This window comes from Schistocerca serialis, chromosome 1, assembly GCF_023864345.2.
Source record: "Schistocerca serialis cubense isolate TAMUIC-IGC-003099 chromosome 1, iqSchSeri2.2, whole genome shotgun sequence".
In the NCBI taxonomy this organism is placed as follows: domain Eukaryota; kingdom Metazoa; phylum Arthropoda; class Insecta; order Orthoptera; family Acrididae; genus Schistocerca; species Schistocerca serialis.
The window spans coordinates 1,109,167,677-1,109,189,269 of NC_064638.1; the positions used below are offsets into that span (position 1 = coordinate 1,109,167,677).

A 21,593-nucleotide genomic window follows, 5' to 3' on the forward strand; every position below is an offset into this window, starting at 1 on the left:
ACCATCACAAAGTTCCATGCAAAGGTCATGACACTGAAGGCGATAGAGTGACGTTGGTTGGTTGGTTTAAAAGAGCGAGGGGAAGAGACCAAACTGTGAGGTCATCGGTCCCTTGTTCCCGGTAAAATAATTACACAAGGGAAAGAAGAAAAGAAAGAAGACGTACAGCACAATAACAGGAGAAAGGCAGAACCAGAAGAACAACAGTAGGATGACCAACACTAGCATGGACAAAACAGGAAAACCACAGAGAGAAGCACGAAACAGGAAGAAAGGGCAAAACCAAGAGAGCAGATGACCGTGGCTGGCCGACCATGAGAATAAAGAGGAAAAGCCAGCCACTCTGCAACACATTTAAACATCCATCCTAAACGCATTACAGTGGAGAACACAAAGGGACAAAGGACATGTGCTAAAACTTACACAGAATGATAACACCCACCGTCACATATAAAATGTAAAACTAAATTAGCTGATGAGGCGTTGTCAGCTAAAATTAAAGGCAACGAGTCTGGTAATTGAAGAATCTGTCGCAGGGCAGCAAAAGAAGGACAGCTCACCAAGATATGGGCCACTGTCAGCTGGGCACCGCACTAACACTGAGGTCATGACGGCACAGGAGGTGGCTGTCTCTCACCTAAGCATGGCCAATGCAGAGCCAACAGAGAACCACAGAGTCCCTGTGAGAGGCCCACACGGAGGACTGCCACGCATTCATAGTCTCCTTAATGGTACGCAATTTGTTGTGCATTGCCATTTCATCTCCCAAAGCCGCAAAACCTTGCAGCATAGTACTGAATGCAGGTCAGTTGCGGTTTCCGTGTAGCTTGTTTGGCCAGCCTGTTGACAAGTTCGTTGCCCGGGATTCCGACATGACCTGAGATCCAGACAAACACCACTGAATGACTGGACCATTCCAGGGCATAGATAGACTCCTGGGATGATCGCTACCAAAAGATGATGATTTGTCCTCCATGGACATACGCAAAGCCAACATGACCATCAGCCATCGAGCCGTCGGTGTAAAACACTTCGTGGCCTCGTTACATGTCAAGAATTGAGAGCAAGTGGCAGCGGAGAGCCAAGGGGTTAACTGAGTCCTTAAGGCCATGTGAAAGGTCCAGATTAAGCCGTGGCCTAGGTGTACATGAACGGACCTCAAGTACAGGAGGTAAGGGCAAGGACTCCAGTTCAGAAAGAAGGGATCAGACACGAACTGCAATTGGAAGCCCTGACCTGAGCCACAGATATGGGAGATGAACCACCTTGGATGGGAAAAGGAGACGGTGATTCGGATGCGCAGGAGAACTACGTATGTGCGCAATGTAACTGGCCAGCAGCTGTGCATGCCTAACCTGCAATGGAGGGACCCTGGCCTCCACAAGGACGCTGGTCACCGGACTTGTCCTAAAAGCTCCTGTCACAAGGTGAACGCCACAGTGGTGCACTGGGTCGAGTAAACACAATGCTGAGGGCGCCGCTGAACCATAAACCAGACTCCCATAGTCAAGATGCGATTGAACAAGGGCTCTGTATAGCTGCAGCAGCATGGAGCAATCTGCACCCCAGTTGGTGTTGCTCAGGCAGCAGAGAGCACTGAGGTACTGCCAACACTTCCACTTAAGCTGACGAAGGTGAGGAAGCCAAATCAATCGGGCGTCGAAAACCAATCCTAAGAATTGATATGTCTCCACTACAATGAGTGGATCATCATTAAGATAAAGTTCTGGTTCTGGATGAACTGTATGACACCGACAGAAGTACGTAACACACAACTTTGCAGCTGAAAACTGGAAACCATGGGCTAGAACCCACGACCTTGTGGATGGCTCCCTGTAGGTGCTGCTCAGCAACATCAGTACTGGTGGAGCAGTACGAAATGCAAAAGTCATCTGTATACAGAGAAGGTGAGATGGACGGCCCTACAGCTACTGCTAGACCATTAATGGCCACTAAAAATAGACACACATTCAATACAGAGTTGTGCAGGACCCCATTCTACTGGATATGGGGGGGAACTATGGGAGGCACCGACTTGGACATGGAAAGTATGAAGCGACAGGAAATTTTGGATGAAAATTGGGAGCAGGCCTCTGAGACCCCAATCGTATAATGTGGCAAGGATATGACGTCGCCAGGTGGTGTCATACGCTTTTTGTAAATCAAAAAAGATGGCAACCAGGCGTTGGCGTCTGGAAAAGGCTGTTCAAATGGCAGACTCGACAGACACAAGATTATCAGTGGTAGAGCGATCGTGGAAGAAGCCACCCTGACATGGAGCCAGTAGGCCACGTGACTCCAAGACCCACCCCAACTGCTGACACACCATACATTCCAGCAGCTTACAAAGAACACTGGTGAGGCTGACGGGCCCATTAGTGAGGCTGATGGGCCCATTAGTGAGGCTGATGGGCTGAGAGCTATCCACATCAAGTGGGTTTTTACCGGGTTTGAGCACTGCAATGATGGTGCTCTCCCACCATTGTGATGGAAAACTGCCATCACGCCAGGTCTGGTTGGAGATGACGAGGAGATGTTGCTTGTAGTCAGATGAGAGATGTTTAATCATCTGAATGTGAATCCGATCTGCCCCGGGAGCCATGCAAGGGCACTGAGGAGCTCCCACTATGTCAATGGGGCATTATAGGATTCAGTGTGGCGGGTAGTGAATGAGAGCACTTTCCCTTCCAGCCGCCATTTGAGAGTGCAAAAGACTGGGGGGGGTAATTCTCCGATGCAGAGGCTCGAGCATAGTGCTCAGCAAAGTGCTTGGCAATTGCGTTTGCTTCAGTAGATAGCAGGCTATTTATGTTAACACCAGGAACACCTGTTGGGCTCTGGTACCCGAAAAAATGTTTGATCTTTGCCCAGACTTGGGAAGGTGACGTATGGCACCCAATGGTCGAGACATATCTCCCCCAACACTCCTGCTTCCGTCATTTGATAAGTCAGCGAATGCAGGCACAGAGCCGTTTAAAAGCCATGAGGTGCTCCAGGGAAGCGTGCTGCTTATGCCGCTGTAGATCTTGCCAACACTCCTTAATTGCTTCAGTGACTTCCAGTGACCACCAAGGGACTGCCTTTCGCCGGGGGCTCTCTAAAGAACAAGGGATCACATTTTCAGCCACAGAAACGATTGTTGTTCTCACCTGCTCAACCATCACATCGATGTTACTGTGTAGGGGAGATTCAACAGTAACAGCAGAGTTGCAAGTTTCCCAGTCCACCTTGTTTAAAGCCCATCTGGACAGGCGTCTGTGGGCCTGACGCCTGGGCAGTGATAGGACGATGGGGAAGTTGTCACCATCACACAGGTCGTCATGTGCTCTCCAGTGGACAGATGGGAGAAGTCCTGGGCTGCAAATTGATAAATCAATGGCCGAGTAACTACGATAAGCAACACTGAAATGTGTGGTGGCCCCAGTATTTAAGAGGCAGAGGTCGAACTGAGACAGTAAAGCTTCGACATCTCTGCCTCGACCAATAAGCATGGTGCTACCCCACAAGGGGTTATGGGCATTAATATATGCCAAAAGTAGGAAAGGTTTAGGGAGTTGATCAATCAGTGCAGTTAATACATTCAGGGATACTGCACCATCTGGAGGAAGATATACACTGCAGACAGTTATTTCCTGCATCGTCCTTATTCTGACAGCCACAGCTTCAAGAGGGGTTTGAAGAGGACACAGTTTCACTACAGACTGAGTTTAGGACATAAAAGCAAACTTCCACCTGACACTCTATTATAGTTGCTATGGTTCCTGTAGTACCCCTTATTACAGCTGCAGAGGGGTCTGAATTGCCAGGAACCATGTTTCCTGGAGGGCAATGCAGAAAGCAGGTGTAAAGCTGAACAGTTGCCATAGGTCAACCAGGCGGTGGAAAAAACCACTACAATTCCACTGGAGGATGACGTCATCTTGAGAGTGGGAAGACATGGAACACTCAATGAGGCAGTTTACACCTCAGGGTCACCTGCTGCCACTGACTTCTTGCCTGAGCAGTCTATCTCCATTGTCTGTGAGAGTCTGGCAAGATCTAGGTCCTCATCAAACACGAGAATCTCCACCCCATCCGCAAATGCAGAGCTTGTAGGTAACGGTGGTGTGAGTGCCGAAGAAAATTTACGCATCTCTGGCTCAGAAATGGGGACTGATATCCCTGATGGTTGGGAGAGGGGGAGGGGTGGGGGGTGTTGCTTCCGAAGTGGGTGGTGCGGGAGCAACAGGGAGGGAAATGCCCCCCAACATAAAGGGGGACAGGTGTAGTCTTCTGGTTCTCATAGGAGTCAGGAATGAGAGGAACTGATGAGGTGACAACTGTTCTTGTAGTGGCAGCTTAAGAGGAGGTCATAGCCACAGGATGAAGGTGCTCCAATTTCCTCTTAGCCTCAGTGTAGGTCAGTCGGTCCAGGGTCTTATACTCCATGATTTTCCTCTCTTTCTGTAAAATCATGCAGTCTGGCGAGCAAGGTGAATGATGCTCTCTGTAGTTGACACAGGTCGGAGGCACAGCACAAGGAGTATTGGGATGTGATGGATGTCAACAATCTCGACATGTAATGCTGAAAGTACAGCGGGAAGACATATGGCCGAACTTCCAGCACTTAAAGCATCACAATGGGGGAGGGATATATGGCTTGACATCACAGCGGTAGACCATCACCTTTACCTTCTTGGGCAATGTGTCACCCTCAAAGGCCAAGATGAAGGCACTGGTGGTAACCCAATTATTCCTCGGACCCTGAAGGACACGCCAGACGAAATGAACACTTCACCGCTCTAAATTGGCAAGCAGCTCGTCATCAGACTGCAAAAGAAGGTCCCTGTGGAATATAATACCCTTGACCGCATTATGGGGCACGATGGTCACAGAAATATCCCCCAACTTGTCACAAACAAGTAATGCCCGTGACTGGGCAGAGGATGCTGTTTTTATCAAGACTGACCCAGAGAGCATTTTGGACAAGCCCTCCACCTCCCCAAACTTGTCCTCCAAATGTTCCACAAAAAACTGAGGTTTCGTGGACATGAAAGATTCCCCATCACCTCTCGTACATACGAGGTACCGGGGTGAATAAGCTTCACTGCTATCCTTAGCCTGGCGTTCCTCCCATGGTGTGGCCAGGGAGGGGAACGATTTGGGGTAACATTTCTTAGCATTGAAGGTAGACTTCGCACACTTAGAGACTGCTGGTGGCAGACCACCAGCAAGAGATGACGTACTACGCTTCATTGCATGTCAACCGCCCTGATGCCACCCACTCCAACCAGGGGGCTCCCCACAGGCGTTACCCAGCCTCAGCAAGGGCTACCTGGCAGGACGGCCGTTGCTGGGAGTCCCAATGCCCCAGGGAGATGGGCATCTACTCCATGGCATACATGGGGAGTTAACAGTGCAGGCATCAGCAGAGCAATCCCTGTGTTGTCAGGTGGCTACAACAACAGGGTACATGGCAGCACCACCACAACAGACTGGCTACTGTTCTGGAAGTCCATGGTCACTGGTCACTGTTGGCGCAGAAGGCGGCACTGCATAGTGCATTGAGGAAAATGCACCCAGGAAGGTGTCCTCGCCCAAGAGATGGAGAATGAGTGGGACTGCAATGTGATGATGAGAATATGGCTTAAGATCTCAATGCACAATAGACACGATGCACCATATAAGGCACCCTTCCCCAATTGGCTCACTCTTCGGAAAAATTTAGAAAGATGGAGGTCAAACCCGACAGGGGACCATCACATAAGGCCGAAACATGCGAGACTCCTTTTAGTAGCCTCTTACGAGATGCAGGAATATCTCGGACCTATTCTAACCCACAGACTCGCAGGGGGGAAATGAGCGAGGCTGGAGTAGTAACCTTAGGAATCAAATGAAGGCCAAGGTGAACATGAGCTGCCACACAAGACTAAGGTAGTGAAGGGTTCATACCCACTGGGAAAGATACTGGTAGTGTGAAGTTATGCCGCTGGGCAAGAGCCAAAACCGGACTCCAGGAGGTAACAGAGAAGAGGGACATGCCCCATACTGGCTAGCAAAGGAGTCATCGAAAAAGGATGCGTAGGACGGGTGGCCACGCATGGCAGACACACGGAATGCATATCTGCTGAGGAGAAAGTCACGATAGTAGGACAGTGGTAGTTCAGCAGTTTCGGCAAACAAGCTCTCAACTGGGCTAGTGTAAAGGGCATCAGTGGCCAAACGGATGCCACAATGGTGGACAGTGTTAAGACGGTGTAAGAGGGACGGACATGCAGATGCATAAACAAAGCCCATAATCTAGTTTCAAATGGACAAGGGAGCAGTACAAATGGAGGAGGTTGGTTCAATCTGCACCCCAGGAAGTACCATTGAGGGCACATAGGACATTGAGGGACTGCATACAGCGGGCTGCCAGGTAAGACACGTGAGGGCCAAGGGCGTCTCCTATTGAGCAGGAGCTCCAGGAATTTCACAGTTTCAACGAATGGAAGAGCAACAGGCCCAAGATGTAAAGATGGTGGGAGAAACCAACTGTGCCACCAGAAATTCATACAAATGGTTTTGTCAGTGGAAAAACAAAAGCCATTGTTGGTGCTTCATGAGTAAAGATGACCAAGACACTGCTGGAGACATTGGTCAATGAGACAGGTCCATGGAGAACAGCCATAGATGGAAAAATCGTCAACAAAAAGGGAACCGAAGATGCCCAGTGGGAGATATGCCATTATAGGGTTAAGGTTATAGTAAAGAGGATGACGCTACAGGATGGAAACCTGAGGCACACAGTTTTCCTGGATAAATGTGCCCGACAAGGCAGGACCCACACACGCCTTGAAAACTCGATCTTTTAAACATTCCTCGTGGAAATGGGGCAGGCGCCCATGGAAGCCCCACATGTAGAGAGTACGGAGGACACCAGTTCTCCAGCAGGTGTTGTTGGCCTTCTCCAAATCGAAAAACACTGCTACAGTCTTGGATTTACACAGAAAACCATTCATGATGTAGGTGGACAAAGTGAGAAGATGGGCAACTGCAGAACAGCGCACTCGAAATCAACACTGGGCAGTGGTTAGTAAATTGCAAAACCACCATGCCAGCTGGCATGAATCATACCTTCCATCACCTTGCAAACGCAGCTGGTGAGAGATGGGGCAGAACCTAGAAGGAAGGTATTTGTCCTTACTGGGCATGACGGTGGCTTCACACCAGCATCTGGGAAACATGCCCTCTGCTCAGATGCAGCTATGGGTATGAAGCAGAAAGTGCTTTCCCGCAAGAGAAAGCTACTGAAACATCTGAATGTGAACAGCGTCTGGCCTTGAGGTGGAGGATCGGGATGAACTGAGAGCATGATCAAGCTAGATCACGGTTTCAGTTCACCCCGATCCTCCACCCTCATAGTAAAGGCGGCATTGTAGCCCTCACGATTCTGAGAAGACAAGGGTATCACTTGAGCCTCCTCCACTTGTTTCCGATGGAGGAAGTCAGTGTGATAGTGGGAATAACTCAAAATTTCTGCGAAATGGCAGCCCAAGTTGGAGATAGCAATAGGGTCCCATGATGACAATGTCTGCTACTGTCAGGCCAGCAATTGGGGAACGGATCTTGGTCCCAGAGAGCAGTCAGAGGTTGGCCCACACGACAGAGGAGGAGGTGGAACTGTTAATAGAACTAGTGAATGAAATCCAGCTAGCTTTTTTGTTATCCCGAAGAAAGTGACGACACTGTACACACATCTGTTTATAATGAATGCAGTTTGCAATCATAGGATGATGGTTAAAAACGCAGAGGGCATGTCTCTGTGTGCGAATTGTGTTGCGGCTTGCCTCAGTCAACCAAGGAACTGGGACATGGCTTGGTAAAGACGAAATGTGAGGAATGAAATGTTCTGCAGTGCTAAGGATAACATTTGTAAGATATTCCACTTGTTCACCCACAACTGGGAAAATCTTGTTCTTCAAAGATTGCCAGGGAGGAATAAAGCCACCAGTCAGCCTTTGTAAGCTGCGATGTGGGTGTTTATGCAGTGGGTAGGAGACAGCAAGTGGATAGCACATGGGAAATGGTCGCTCAAGTAGGTGTCAGTAAGAACGGACCACTCAAGACAATGGGCAAGCTGAGTAGTGCAGAAGGATAAGTCCAAATGGGAATAGGTGTGCAAGGAGTCGGAAAGGAATGTGGGTATTTCTGTGTTAAGGAAGAAGATTTAAGTTCATAAAGAAGGTCAGCCAGGAGGGCACCTCTCGGACAGGTTTGGGAGAACTCCAAAGGGGACGGTGTGTGTTAAAATCACCGAGCAGCAGAAATGGGTGAGGTAACTGCCCAATAAGCTGGAGGAAGTCTGCCTTGGTGACATCAAAAGACGGATGGATATAAATGGTACAAAGGGGAAACGTCAGGTGAGGAAGGAAAAGGCAAAGCTCAGAGCTGAATTTGAGGTCACATGTCTGTGTGGCCATGTCCTTCATGGAGCAAGATGTAGCAAGAACAGTACAATAAGTGCCAGATGGTAGAACGCAAGGTTTACAACTAACCAATAACTTGCGAGCGACCATGTAAGGAACTTTTTCTTTTACACCGATCTCCTGGACAGTCCGCTCACTGAGATACATGGGGCAATCTCGAGAGGCGGTGGCATGGCCGATTTGCAGTTGATACAGCGGGGAGGAGGAGGCAGGCAATCGTCATCGTGTGCATCCCTACATATTATACATTTGACCGAGTGTCAACAAGACATTCAAGTGTGGTTGAAATGATGTCACTGGTAGTAGCACATGTACGGTCGGCCTGTGATAGTTTCATAGCCTGCTTTGATCTTGGATGGAAGTACCACTCTATCAAAGAAGGGAAAAAGATTGTGTGTGAGCACTAAGGAGGAATCTACATTTTTCATCACCAGATGGACTACAATGACACCCTAATCAGAGAATTATGATTGGATTTTGTACTTAAACAGACCGTCAAGGAGCGTAGTGTAAATAACACCAATGGAAGAATTCAGAGTTCTATGGGGCTTGACATGAACGGGATGGCCGTGGAGAAGTGAAGCGGCAAGCAATTGTTGTGCTTAAGAAGTAAAGTGCGATTCCATAAACACAAGCAGGATTTCCACAGCCCTGCATTTGCATCAACACCTTTGTGGATAGTTAATGGATTTACTGCTGCGGAGGACTGACCATCTTCACTACATGAAACCACGAGGAACCTTCGCACACCTGGAAGGGTCTTTGAATCATTAGCGTCATTCCGTTTATGTTTTGTAGACATTGATTGTGAAGATGATCGGCTTATTGTGAGAAAATCCCCCATGATTGTCAGCTTCTCCGATGGCGTGCTCCTTCCAACTGGGAGCCCCCTTCACAAGAGGGCGTACCCATCATAGCTGATTGTTCACACCTCAGGTCACACCTCCCGAACATCTGACAGCGGGACCAATTGGCAATTTGGGAAGGTAGCAGCTCAGGCAATCATCCCTCCCTGGGCCTGGCCTGTACCGGGGGTACATGCAAACCCTACCTCTCGACCTGGGGCTGGGAATTCCGCACTACCCAGTTACCTGTTATGCATCTGACATGTGGGCCGGCCTTCAGGAGCACACAGGAAGGAAGAAGAAAAAGAGGAACCTCAAACGCCGAAGTGGAGAAGAACGCAAACAAAAACAATGGTGAGACTGTTCTTAAGTCAGCGAAAGACAATGTGGAACATTCTCAATAACGCCCCAGACATGTTCCCCAAGGGAGGGGAAAAAGTATAGAAAGAGGATAGACATGCAGCAGGAAGGGAAAAGATGCTGCAAAGGCTGGGGCCCCGTGGTAACCAAGCACGAACCCGCCAAAGAGTGGCAAGCCCTCTGTGGCGGGTAATCATTGATGATGGATGCAGTCTGGCCCAGGGTTAGTGCGAGGACAATGGGCAAGTGCACTGAGAAATTCCTACTTATTGAATGGAACATTATATGGCTCAGAGTGACATGTTGTAAAAGACAGGTGTTGTCATTCCAGCTGGTGTTTTATGGTATGAAAGGCAGGGTGGCAATTCTCAGATGCAGAAGTTCGAGCATAATATGCGGCAAAATGCTCTACGATTGCGTCTGAGTCAGTATATAGAGCTCCATGTGTGAAAATCCCAGGTATACTGGCAGGAGTCTGATATCAGTAAAGGCGCGTGTGCTTAGTCCAAACCTGGGGAGGAGGTTCGTGTTCCAATGGTGCAGATGCACCATTCCCGGCACTCCTGCTTCCGTTTTTTGATGAGCTGACGGACCTGGGCAGCACGGAGTCATTTGAAGGCAATGAGATGTGCCAGTAATGGATGCCTCTTATGAAATAAGGCTTGGACTGCAAACTGAGAGATCAATTGCAAGTATGTGCCATGTGCCTCGCTGAAATGAATGGGGGCAACTGTATTTAGGAGGCGATTCTCCAAGTCTTCTCCAAGGCCAGTAATCTTGGTACCACTCCACAAAGGGTTATGGGTGTTGAAATCACCCAGAGGTAGAAAAAGTGGGGGGAGTTGAGAAATTAGTCCAGCCAATACATGTTGTGGTACTTCACGATCTGGAGGAAGGCAGATGCTGCAGATGGTAATTTCCTATGTTGTCCTCACCCTGACGGCCACAGTTTCTAAAGGTGTTTGACGGGGCACAGGTTTGCTATATACAGAGGTAAGGACATATATACATACTCCTCCCAACATTTTGTTACAGTCATTATGATTTTTGTAACACCCCCGATAGCCATGAAGGGCAAGGGTCCGCATTGCTGGAAACCAGGTTTCCTGAAAGGCAAAGCAAAAAGCAGGTGTGATGTTTAAGCAGAGTTGTAGCTGAGCCAGGTGGGGGAAAAGAGTCACCACAGTTATACTGAAGGACGACACTTTCTGTAGCGTGGAAAGGCATGAAGTGACCAAACAGGCAGTTTACACCTCAGTGTCACCCGCTGCCACTGGTTGAGTGCTTGTATACAGTACTATTGTGTCTGAAGTGTCCGTGAGCTCTAGGTCCTTGGTGGACGCCAGAATCTCCAACTAGTCCTCAGGTGCAGAACTTGTAGGGAGTGGTGGTGTGAGGGCCACCGGAGTCTCTTGTTTCTTAAGTTATCTTCTTGATCTGTTTGTCCTCTCGCTGCTCTTTAGGGGCTTGATGGGAGGGCTTCTCTGAAGTAGATTCAGGAACAGAGGAAGACCATGAAGCTCTTCAACTAGCAGCTTTTGCATGGGGGAAGACCTTGGAAGGTGGAGTCCCAGCTGGAGGGGGGGGGGGGGGGGGACTGATGTCCACAGTGTCTGGAGGGGGGCAGGCGTTGCTTCCAAAGTAGGAGCTTTGGGAGCAACAAAAGAAGTGCCTCCAACCAACAGAGGGGTGGGGGGTGAGGGAGGGGGGGTTGCGGGTGGCTCTGAGGGCCCACTGTACAAGGCGGAAATGAGGGCACTACTGTTGCTAGTGAGGGTGATGGCACTATAGCTGCAGCATAGGAAAATGTCAAGTGAATGGGGTTCAACTTCTCATATTTCCATTTAGCCTCTTGGTAAGTCAGCCTGTCTAAGGTCTTGTAGCCCACAATTTTCCTCTCCCTTTGGAGTACCGCACATTCTGGCGAGCATGGGGAGTGGTGCTCTACACAGTTGACACAGGTGGGAGGAAGGGCGCCTGGAGCATTTGCGTGCAGTGGACATCTGCAGTCTCTACATGTGGCACTGGAATTGCACCGGAAAGACACATGCCCGAATATCCAGCACTTAAAGCCCCACATAGGGGGAGGATGTATGGTTTCACATCACATCGGTATAACATACTAAAATGTAGACTTTCATGGCTGGAAATATCATATCCATTATAATTATCCGGGCTGTTATGCCGTGGTTGGTTGATGAATTCTGTGTCAATTCCCAACGTTTCGTCTCCGACTGCGGGAGTAGCGATCCAGTGGCTGTGTTGGACCTTCCATTGAGCTACGAACCCCCTTGAAGATGTCTCCCGCAGTCGGAGATGAAACGTTGGGAATTGACACAGAATTCATCAACCGACCAAGGCAATACAGCCCGGATAATTATAATGGACATCGGTATAACATCACCTTGACCTTTTCAAGTAAACTCAAAGCCCAAGATGAAGACACCGGTAGTAAACCTATTGTTTTTAATGCCCCTAAAGACGCCCCTGACGAAGGGAAAAACCCGTCGTTCTAAACTAGGGCATAGTTCATCATCGACCAACAATATGAGGTCTTGATGTTTGTTTGCATTAAGCTGAAAACAATGACTTCCTCTTGCAGAAAGGTGCAAAAAATACACTGTAGAGACAACAGAGGTCCTGAAGTAAAGATTAGAGGTCCTTCGTCATATTGCTATGACAGATAAAAAGTAAAATGCGGTCAACAGTGGTCGTCCACTAAAACAGTCGATAATGACTCGGACAGCAAACATACAGCAGAATGTTAGTGGTTAAAAATAGGAGATTTCGTCAAGAAATGGTGAACTGTCAATGGTTGATGACAATAAGCACAAAGTAGTGGGGGATCACAACTTAACAAATGGCAATGGGTAAAATGACAGTGCCCATAGGAAACCTAAAATGATCTCCTCATGGTAAGAGGAGGTCAGCCACACAGCTGGAAGATGTGTAATTCTCCAGAGCTTGTTCCCATGATGGAAAGACTGATGGTGATGCCAAAGTGACATCACCTGCTATCAGGGAGCAACACAGAGATCATCAGAAGGGATGGAAGAACTACTGAGCCGAGGTAGGAGAACTGCAGCTTTAGCAGCAGTATAAGCAGCCTCATTTCCCATCAGACTGATGTGATCAGGGACCCACATAAACATCACAATGACTCCTTCAAGATTGAGCAGTGGAAGCTTTCTTGGACCTGCTGCACTCAGGGATGGACTGAGTACAGCACACAGAGGCTCGGAAGGGCAGTGAGACAATCGAAGCAGATGATGCAATCCAAACGTCTGTGTCGCCAGACATACTGAGTGGCCGGATACAGGGCAAAGAACTCAGCTGCAAGTACTGAGCAGTGTTCTGGAAGCCAGTACCTAAAATTATCAGTGCCAATGACAAAGGCACACCCAACACTACTGTCAGTCCGAGAGCCATCAGTATACACCTAGGTACTATTGCTAAGTTCCGTGCAAAAGTAGAGAAACTTACACCGATAGACAGAATCTGCAATAGTGTCCTTAGGAAGCGAATGAAACTGAAGGTGGACACGGCATGAAGCCAAGGTGGTGAAGGATGCACATACATCAGAAAGGTGGTAGGTAGCATGAAGTTAAACAGCTGGAGCAATAGCTGAAAGCGAACTCCAGGAGGTGACAGAGAAGAAGGATGCGCACCATATTTGCGGTCAAAGGAGTCATTGAAGAAGAAGGTGTAGGATAAGTCGACGGGCATGGCAGACAAACAGCATACGTATCTGCTAAGGAGATCATCATGTCAGTATGACAGAGGTAGTTCGGAAGCTTCTGTTTACAGGCTTGTGTAAAAAGCGCCAGTTGCCAAATGGCTGCCACAATGGTATATTGTATTTAGACAGCATAACATGGACAGACGTGCATGTGCATAAACGAAACACCCATAGCCTAGTTACGAATGGACAAGGAACTGACACATATGGAGGAGGGTGTTCTGATATGCTCCCAAAGAAGTATTGCTGAGGACGTATTGGACATTTAGAGTCCAGATGGAGAGGGCAGCCAGGTAAGACGTGTGCAAGGGCCAAAAAAGTTTTCTATCAAGCATGAGTCCCTGGAATTTTGTAGTTTCAGCGAATTGAAGAGCAAAAGGCCCAACACAAAGATGGTGGAAGAAACCCATTGCTGGGTGTCGTCTGGTTGTTAAGGTCTTCAGATATATTAAAACTTGAAAATACCAGGTCACAGTGGGAGAGTAGGCATTTTGATTGGAGACATTAATCTATCTATGAAATGTACAACATGTATGTGAAAAAAAAAAAAATTGTAATGACACACTTGTTGGCATCTTCAACTTGAAACCACACTAAGGTAGAGTTGGGTTGTTTAGGGGAGGAGACCAGACAGCGAGGTCATCGGTCTCGTTGGATTAGGGAAGGACGGGAAAGGAAATCAGCCGTGCCCTTTCAAAGGAACCACACCGGCATTTGCCTGGAGCAATTCAGGGAAATCATGGAAAACCTAAATCAGGATGGCCAGACGCGGGATTGAACCGTTGTCCTCCCGAATGCGAGTCCAGTGTGCTAGCCACTGCGCCACCTACTAAGGTAGACCTTTGAGTATTTACAGTTCAGTCTGTCACCACAGCTTCACAAATAAAAGGGTCTAGTGAACAACATAAGCAATTAGTATATTGTCTGATGTGTAATGTCATACGTCTAATGCATTTGGAATATTTATGTTTCTATATTTCGGTTGTAGGCTATGAGCCACTCCTATGTTTTGGTTACGATTTATCATTTAATTCTTATGGATGGTTGCTTGAATCATATCTGCCAGACTTATATGTATGGTGGATAGTAATGGGAACAATGTTTCGTACTGTATACTAGATACATACAATACTATATAGAAAACTACAACGCTTCATAAATATGCAAGTCCTAGAACCTTACCGAAATTACTTTATGTATACCTGTTGTACAAATCACATTCCAAGACGACGATAAAACGGAAAAACAGAAACTAACCACAATACGACAAAGGGATTTGTTGTTGAATGGTGGTATAAACGGTGTGACAGCATCTAGGCGTGCAAATGAAAACCAAGAATGTGTACGATAATCAAGGTACGTATCCACTGATACCTTCTCCTCCAGAAGCACCACAAAAAGTACGAGAAAATATTTACTCACAAGTTGCATGTTTCAACAGATTACTGTGTCATATGTGTTGTCACCAAATCGTTACGAGTCGCACTTTAGCTACAAGTCACGTTATATGAATATAGAGCACTACTTGTACACTTTTCATCATTATTTACTAAACTGTGCACATTTTTACAATTGGTAACTTACCATCACTGTAGCTCAACCATCTATAAAAAGGGCCGTACGGAAAAATTCTTTTATAGTATATGGGCAGTAAATCTGGCAGCACTTCCGGGGTGAACTCGGCTATATCCATAGCGATTTTCGATGCCTTTCGCGTAATTGCAATTCCAATTGACAACTTTTCCCGCCAAAAACAAATGAAAACACCAAAGATACATACTGCACGACGCGAAAGATTCTGTATGACCATTGAGCAAAGTTACTCAACATTCTACCGTTTTATCATGAAATATATGTATATGAAACCTTGGTTGCTATAAAACTGTACTTTGAATATTTTTTCTATTAGGAAAATGATGATTAAGTAACTACATAATACATCTCATTAAATACAGTCTTCGATAATACTAGCCAACCAGTAGTGGTTGATTTTGTATAAGAAATATATGAATTATCGGGCATAAGAAGAAAATTATATACTCAGCGTTATGATTGTACTAAGAAATAACTCGAAAAATTGCGAAAATTTGTTATTAACTTCTGTCATATACACAACATTTTTCAAAGACGTTCATTGTACACATGCCGGCAGAAATGTTTACTTAAAGCTGTCAGTGACAGCCGCTACGTTACAGGATTTGTTGTGTGACAAATCGAATGACGTTTCACTCACAACATGATGTTTACACATGGCTTAGAAACTTATAAAGTATTAGCATAAATACAAGATAATTACATCTTAACGCTCCGAAAGCCAAAAGGACATGCCGAGTTCGTTTTTGTTTGCAATTAACAATGAGGGACGCGTATTTCGCTTGTCCACAAGTGGTACTACATGGAGAGAGTTTGTTTACTTGGGACTGGAGTTCAAACATCTTTCAGCTGTCCCACATTTCATGTGGGCTGTTGGAGGCGATCGTCAGATTTATGTTCACGTTCATGGTTTGGATATACCCATACGAATTAAAGAAGAGTCATACCAAAATGAGGTAGGTACTTGTGTTTGCCACCAGGATTATTCAAATATTTGTCTATAGTCACGTGTATTCTGTATCATTTATTCTTTCGCTGCTTGTTCAAGGATTATGTGTTGTAATGCCTAACCCGTTTTTTTAGTTCCCTGTGTTTCATTTCGGAACCATTTACTAACCTGTGCGCATACAATTGTGCCCCTTGTCACTGACATTTTTTTGGTTATGCACGTATGCCTTTGTAACAGTATCTGTAAAGCTCAAGCATCTTCGGAGCCCTAACACAACAATATACAGAATATATTACTCTGTCTTACCATGTTCCATTCATTTCCCAAACTGAACCATTGACATGGTATGATTTTTGCACATCTGAATAGACACGTAAAAAGTTAACACAGATTCTTTGTTAACACTTCTTTATTTCCACATTCACAATTGCTTGTTCTGTTAGAAATATAATAATGCAGTTCTCAATTTTGAAAGAATACCATCTTCCATGTGGAGGAGGTTACGTTGGAACCACATTGTATGCAATTTAGGAACATTATGTTTGTCTTTGTTGTAAGAATATCTTCAAACAATTGTTTCTCTGACTGCTGTCAAATTCCACACTATTTATTAGACAGGCCTTTCCTGTCAGTGTTTTGATCCATGTGCTAATTTCTTGTTTCATGGATGAATAAACAAGTGTACTACAAGTGTCTATGTTGGGTCCTCACTTGTTCTTGTCATGTAGGCCATAATACCAAGAAACAGAAATAGTTCAGTTTGCTGTGGTGCAGGCATTAGAATCAAGCTAACTGGAGCAACTTCAGCACTTGAAAAATAAATAATATTTTCTTAAAAATTAATAATTAGTTCTCTGTAAATAGACTGTTGCTGAAGTTTGATAACACACAATACATTCAATTCTAATGCACACGGCTTGACTACATCATTAGCGATAATTCATTCATTTGTGTAAATGAAAAATAGGCCTATATTCTAAGATTTTGATGTTACATAGCCTCTTAAATGTATAAACTGTGCAAATTTTGTGTTATGGGGATTACAGAAATGTCAGATTTCACCTGTCTGGTTTGACCCATGAAGTCATCAGTATGGCGGAAATGGCTATTTTAAGCCATGCGGTCACTACATATACATGGCAACAAACACGAAAATGCATATAAATAAGACAAAAATCTCCAAAAATACAATCAAGCTAATGGGGCAACCGCAGGAAACTGGGGCTTTAGGGTGAGGACAAGCTACATACAATAGTAAAAAAACACAAAATGATGAACAAAAGGGAAAAAAATTACAACATTCTGCTACACCAACAAAATCTTCAGGAATTGGATACTTCCCTTGATCCGAAACCAATAAAAGGAAGCCACAACTATTGATACCAACAAACCAACACCTACAACTGTGAAAAATAAAACCAAAGCCACAACCTCAAAAATCCACAAGTCAAACATCCCTACATAAATCATAAATCTTTCAATACACCAGAAATACACAAAACATCACAACTCGAGAGAGAAAAAAAAAAAAAATAATAATAAAAAATAAAAAAAAACCCAACAACAATTACTTACCACCAACAAATTCCAGGCCTCAAACTAAGTCAGCCAGCCCAACCCCCCCCCCCCCCCCCCACCACACACACACACACACACACACACACACACACACACACACACACACACACAAAAATACCATCACCACCACCGGGCACCATAAAATACAGCAAGACAGCATATACAAACACAACCAACTCATAAAGACAATGCCGTAATGACATCACACACAACACCCTTGCACCACGGGTCAAAGCAGACGTGTGGAATTGGACGCTTCCATTGACCTGTGTTACGGATAATATCAGATTTTGGAGTTTAATTTGTCAAAAAGTTTACTTGCCTTTCCTATTTTCATTCATTCATTACAGTATTAAGACGACATATTATGGATAAACCATCATTGAGGGAGAAAGTGTTCATTACACTGTAGAACATTTTACAGATGTTCTTCGGCAACAGGACGTACTGACAACAACCTGACTCCATTTTAAAATTTGTCGTTATCATTCAATGACAAATTGGAAACAACAGTAACATTAATAAATAAAATACTAGATTTAGCAGAAATGAATTCTGTCAGTCGGGCATAATGTAACACAGAAAGAAGTGACGTATTCAGCAATGTAAATCTTTGACAACCTACCAAGTGGCGTAAAGAATGTAATGGATAACAAAAACTGAAATCTTATCTGTATGACAACTCCTAACCTGGAGAAGAATTTGTGAATTTATAAACACCTGTGTGTAGTTAGCAGAACATTCACAAAAGCTTACTCGTACTATTGAACAATAAATTTGCTGGCGTCGTGTGCCTTTTGACAAATAGACTGTCATTCATATATCCTCACTTTTCTGTAATTTTTAGTTCATGACTGCAACTGTAATAATAATAATAATAATAATAATAATAATGCATTATATTAATTACTTACTTAATATCAAATATATTTTATGTTGTGATGTTTGTATGCGTGATACCTGGTGAGATGTCGGACATACATGTTGTTCCTGAGGAGGGGCAACAGCCTTTTCAGTAGTTGCAGGAGTGACAGACTAGATGATTGATCTGGCCTTGTAACACCAGCCAACATGGCCATACTTTGCTGGTACTGTGAATGGCTGAAAGCAAGGGGAAACTACAGCATTTTGTGTTCCAAGGGCATGCTGCACTACTATATGGTTAAATGATGAGGGCATCCTCTTGGATAAAATATTCCAGAGGTAAAATAGTCTCCCATTCGGATCTCTGGGTGGGGACAACTCGGAATGACATCACAAGGAGAAATAAAACTGGTGTTCTATGGCTTGGAGTGTGGACTTTTAGATTGCTTTATCAGGCAGATAGGTTAGAAAATTTAAAATAGCAAATGGATAAGTTGAAGTTAAATGTAGTAGGGATTAATGAAGCTCTGTGGCAACAGGGACAGGACTTACAGTGAGGCGAGCACGGGTTTATAAATATAAAATGAAATAGAGGTAATGTTGGAGTAGATCTAACAATGAAGAAGAAAACAGGAATGCTGGTAAACCACCATGAACAGCATAATGAACGTATTACCATAGCAAAGATCTACACAGTGTCCACAGCCGCCACAGTAGTACAAGTCTGTATGCCAACTAGCTTCACAAATGATGATGATATTGATTGTCATGAGACAAAAGAACTTATCCAGATAATTAAGGAAGATGAAAATTTATTTGTGATGGGGGATAGTAGAAAAAGGAAGAAAAGGAAAATAGTAGGTGAATATGGATTGGTGGAAAGGAATGAAAGAGGAAGCTGCCTGGTAGAATTTTGCTTGGAGCATAATTTAATCATTTCTAACACTTGGTTTAAGAGTCGTGTAAGAATGTTGTATAAGTGGGAGAGATCTGGAGATGCAGGAAGGTTTCATATTGATTACATAATGGTAAGACAGGGACTCCTGAACAAAATTTTAAATTGTAGGACAGTTCCAGGGGCAGGTTTGGACTCTGACCACAATTTATTTTTTATGAACTGTAGATTAAAAATGAAGAAACTGCAAAAAGGTAGGAGATATAACCTGGATAAATTGAAAGAACCAGAGGTTGCTGAGAGTTTCAGAGGGAGCATTGTGGATTGTCATATATTTGTCTCATAACATACATAATCTAAATCATTTGATTTGGGTACAGGAGACATGTCAAAATTTTGGTAAAATTTCACCGTAAACACAGAACAGCTGATGCTAATGAACAGCATCACAATAATAATACAATTTTGTTATATATACATACATATAATAAAATCTAACACTTAATTACCCCTTGCTCAAATTATCATTTCGTCCTCTATGAATTCTTCTATTGAATAGTAGCATTTCTCCCACAGAATCTGCTGTAGCCTCATCTTTAAAATTTATGGCCTCATATTAAATGTGTTTTTGCCCATTAACTTGTTATACATTCTCAGGCTCTTATACTGCTGCATCCGTGCATATAATTTCATTTGGTGTGTGGGTTACATAAAATTATTTTTATTCCTTGTGTTGTATGTGTGGTTAAAATGATTTTCCTCAAATAATTTTTGTCTGCTGTGTAGGAAGATTATTATTTCATAAATGTATATGGAGGGAACAGTTGGGATTTGTAGTTTCCAAAATAATGGCACTGAGACTCTGTTTGCTGTGCAGTACACTTATATCGGACACTTTTCTTTTGCAGTTTCAGTATTTGAGAAACACTACTTGAACTTTCCCAGAATACTATCCCATATCTAGTAACAGATTCAAAATAACAGTGAAAAGCAATTTGTTGTGTACTCAGGTCAGTGGAATTTTCTAGTATTTGCATAGTTTATGTGATAGTAAGTCAACATCTGTATTCCAGCTTAAGTTCTTGTCCACATGTAGTCCCAGGAATTTGACGGTGTCTTCTTTCATAAGCTGATTGTTATGTTGTATTTTAAGTTCCACAGTTTTGAATGTTTGGTTTTGAAGTGTACCATATGGGTTTTTGCAATGTTCAGTTTCAACCCATATAACTGGAACCAGTTTTCCAAGGTTTTCAGTGAGCTTACAATGGAGCTCAGAATTTTTTCTGCATTGTAATCTTCAATTAAAACAGATGTATCGTCTGCAGTCAGAACCGATGGGGAATTTATATTTATGGGTAAGTCATTGATGTAGGATAGGAACGACTGGCTGCAAAATGGAGCCTTGAGGCCCACCATTAGGCAATAATTGACTAGAACAGGAAAAAGGAATACAGCAGAAGACAAATAAGTAGCTTTGAGAGATGAAATAATGAACACAGCAGAGGATAAAGTAGGTAAAAGGACTAGGCCTAGGAGAAACCCTTGGATATCAATGGACATATTGAATTTAGTTGATGAAAGGGGAAAACATAAAAATTCAGCAGATTAAGTTGGTGAAAAGAAATGCAGACTTCTAAAAAATGAAATTTACAGGAATTGCAAAATGGCTCGAGGACAAATTTAAGCATATAGAAACATATAACACTAGGGGAATGATAGATACCACCTACAGGAAAATTAAAGAGGCCTTTGAAGAAAAGGGAAGTAGCTATATGAATATCAAGTGCTCAGATGGAAAACTGATGCTAAACAAAGAAGGGAAAGATGAAATGTGGAAACAGTATATAGTGTGTCTATACAAGGAGATGAACTTGAAGACAATATTATAGAAAAGGAAAATGATGTATATGAAGATTAAATGAAAGGATACTATGTGAAGAATTTGACAGAGCACTAAAATACCTAAGTTGAAACAAGTTCCATCAGAACTACTGATAGCCTTAGGAGACCAGCCATGATTAAACGGTTCAATCTAGTGCCTAGTAATATGTTGAAACAGGCAAAATACCCTCATACTTCAAGAAAAATATAATAATTCCAGTTCCAAACAAAGCAGGTGTGACTATTACTGAACAGACATTTTAATAAATCATGATGGCAAAATGCTGACACAAATTATTTGCAGAAGAATGGAAATACTGGTAGAAGCAAAATTTGTATTCAGGAGAAATGTTGGAGTAAAAGACAATACAAACTCTACGACTTCTCTTAGAAGAAGGTTAAGGGACGGCAAACCTATCTTTATAGCATTTGTAGCCTCAGA

The 21,593-nt window shown here is 44.1% G+C and overlaps 2 protein-coding genes across 2 annotated transcripts in view; one reads left to right on the forward strand and one right to left on the reverse strand.

The window, feature by feature from the left end:
- LOC126416684 (DNA primase small subunit) overlaps positions 1-15,150 on the reverse strand; it is an 87,960-nt gene extending 72,810 nt beyond the window's left edge. The window contains exon 1 of the mRNA XM_050084492.1: positions 14,976-15,150. Coding sequence (XP_049940449.1) covers positions 14,976-15,084 — 109 coding nt within the window. The 5' untranslated portion in view covers positions 15,085-15,150. The remainder of the gene's footprint in view (positions 1-14,975) is intronic.
- A 401-nt stretch (positions 15,151-15,551) lies between these two features.
- LOC126416695 (tectonin beta-propeller repeat-containing protein) overlaps positions 15,552-21,593 on the forward strand; it is a 206,377-nt gene continuing 200,335 nt past the window's right edge. The window contains exon 1 of the mRNA XM_050084501.1: positions 15,552-15,940. Within this exon, the coding sequence (XP_049940458.1) occupies positions 15,716-15,940 (225 nt within the window). The 5' untranslated portion in view covers positions 15,552-15,715. The remainder of the gene's footprint in view (positions 15,941-21,593) is intronic.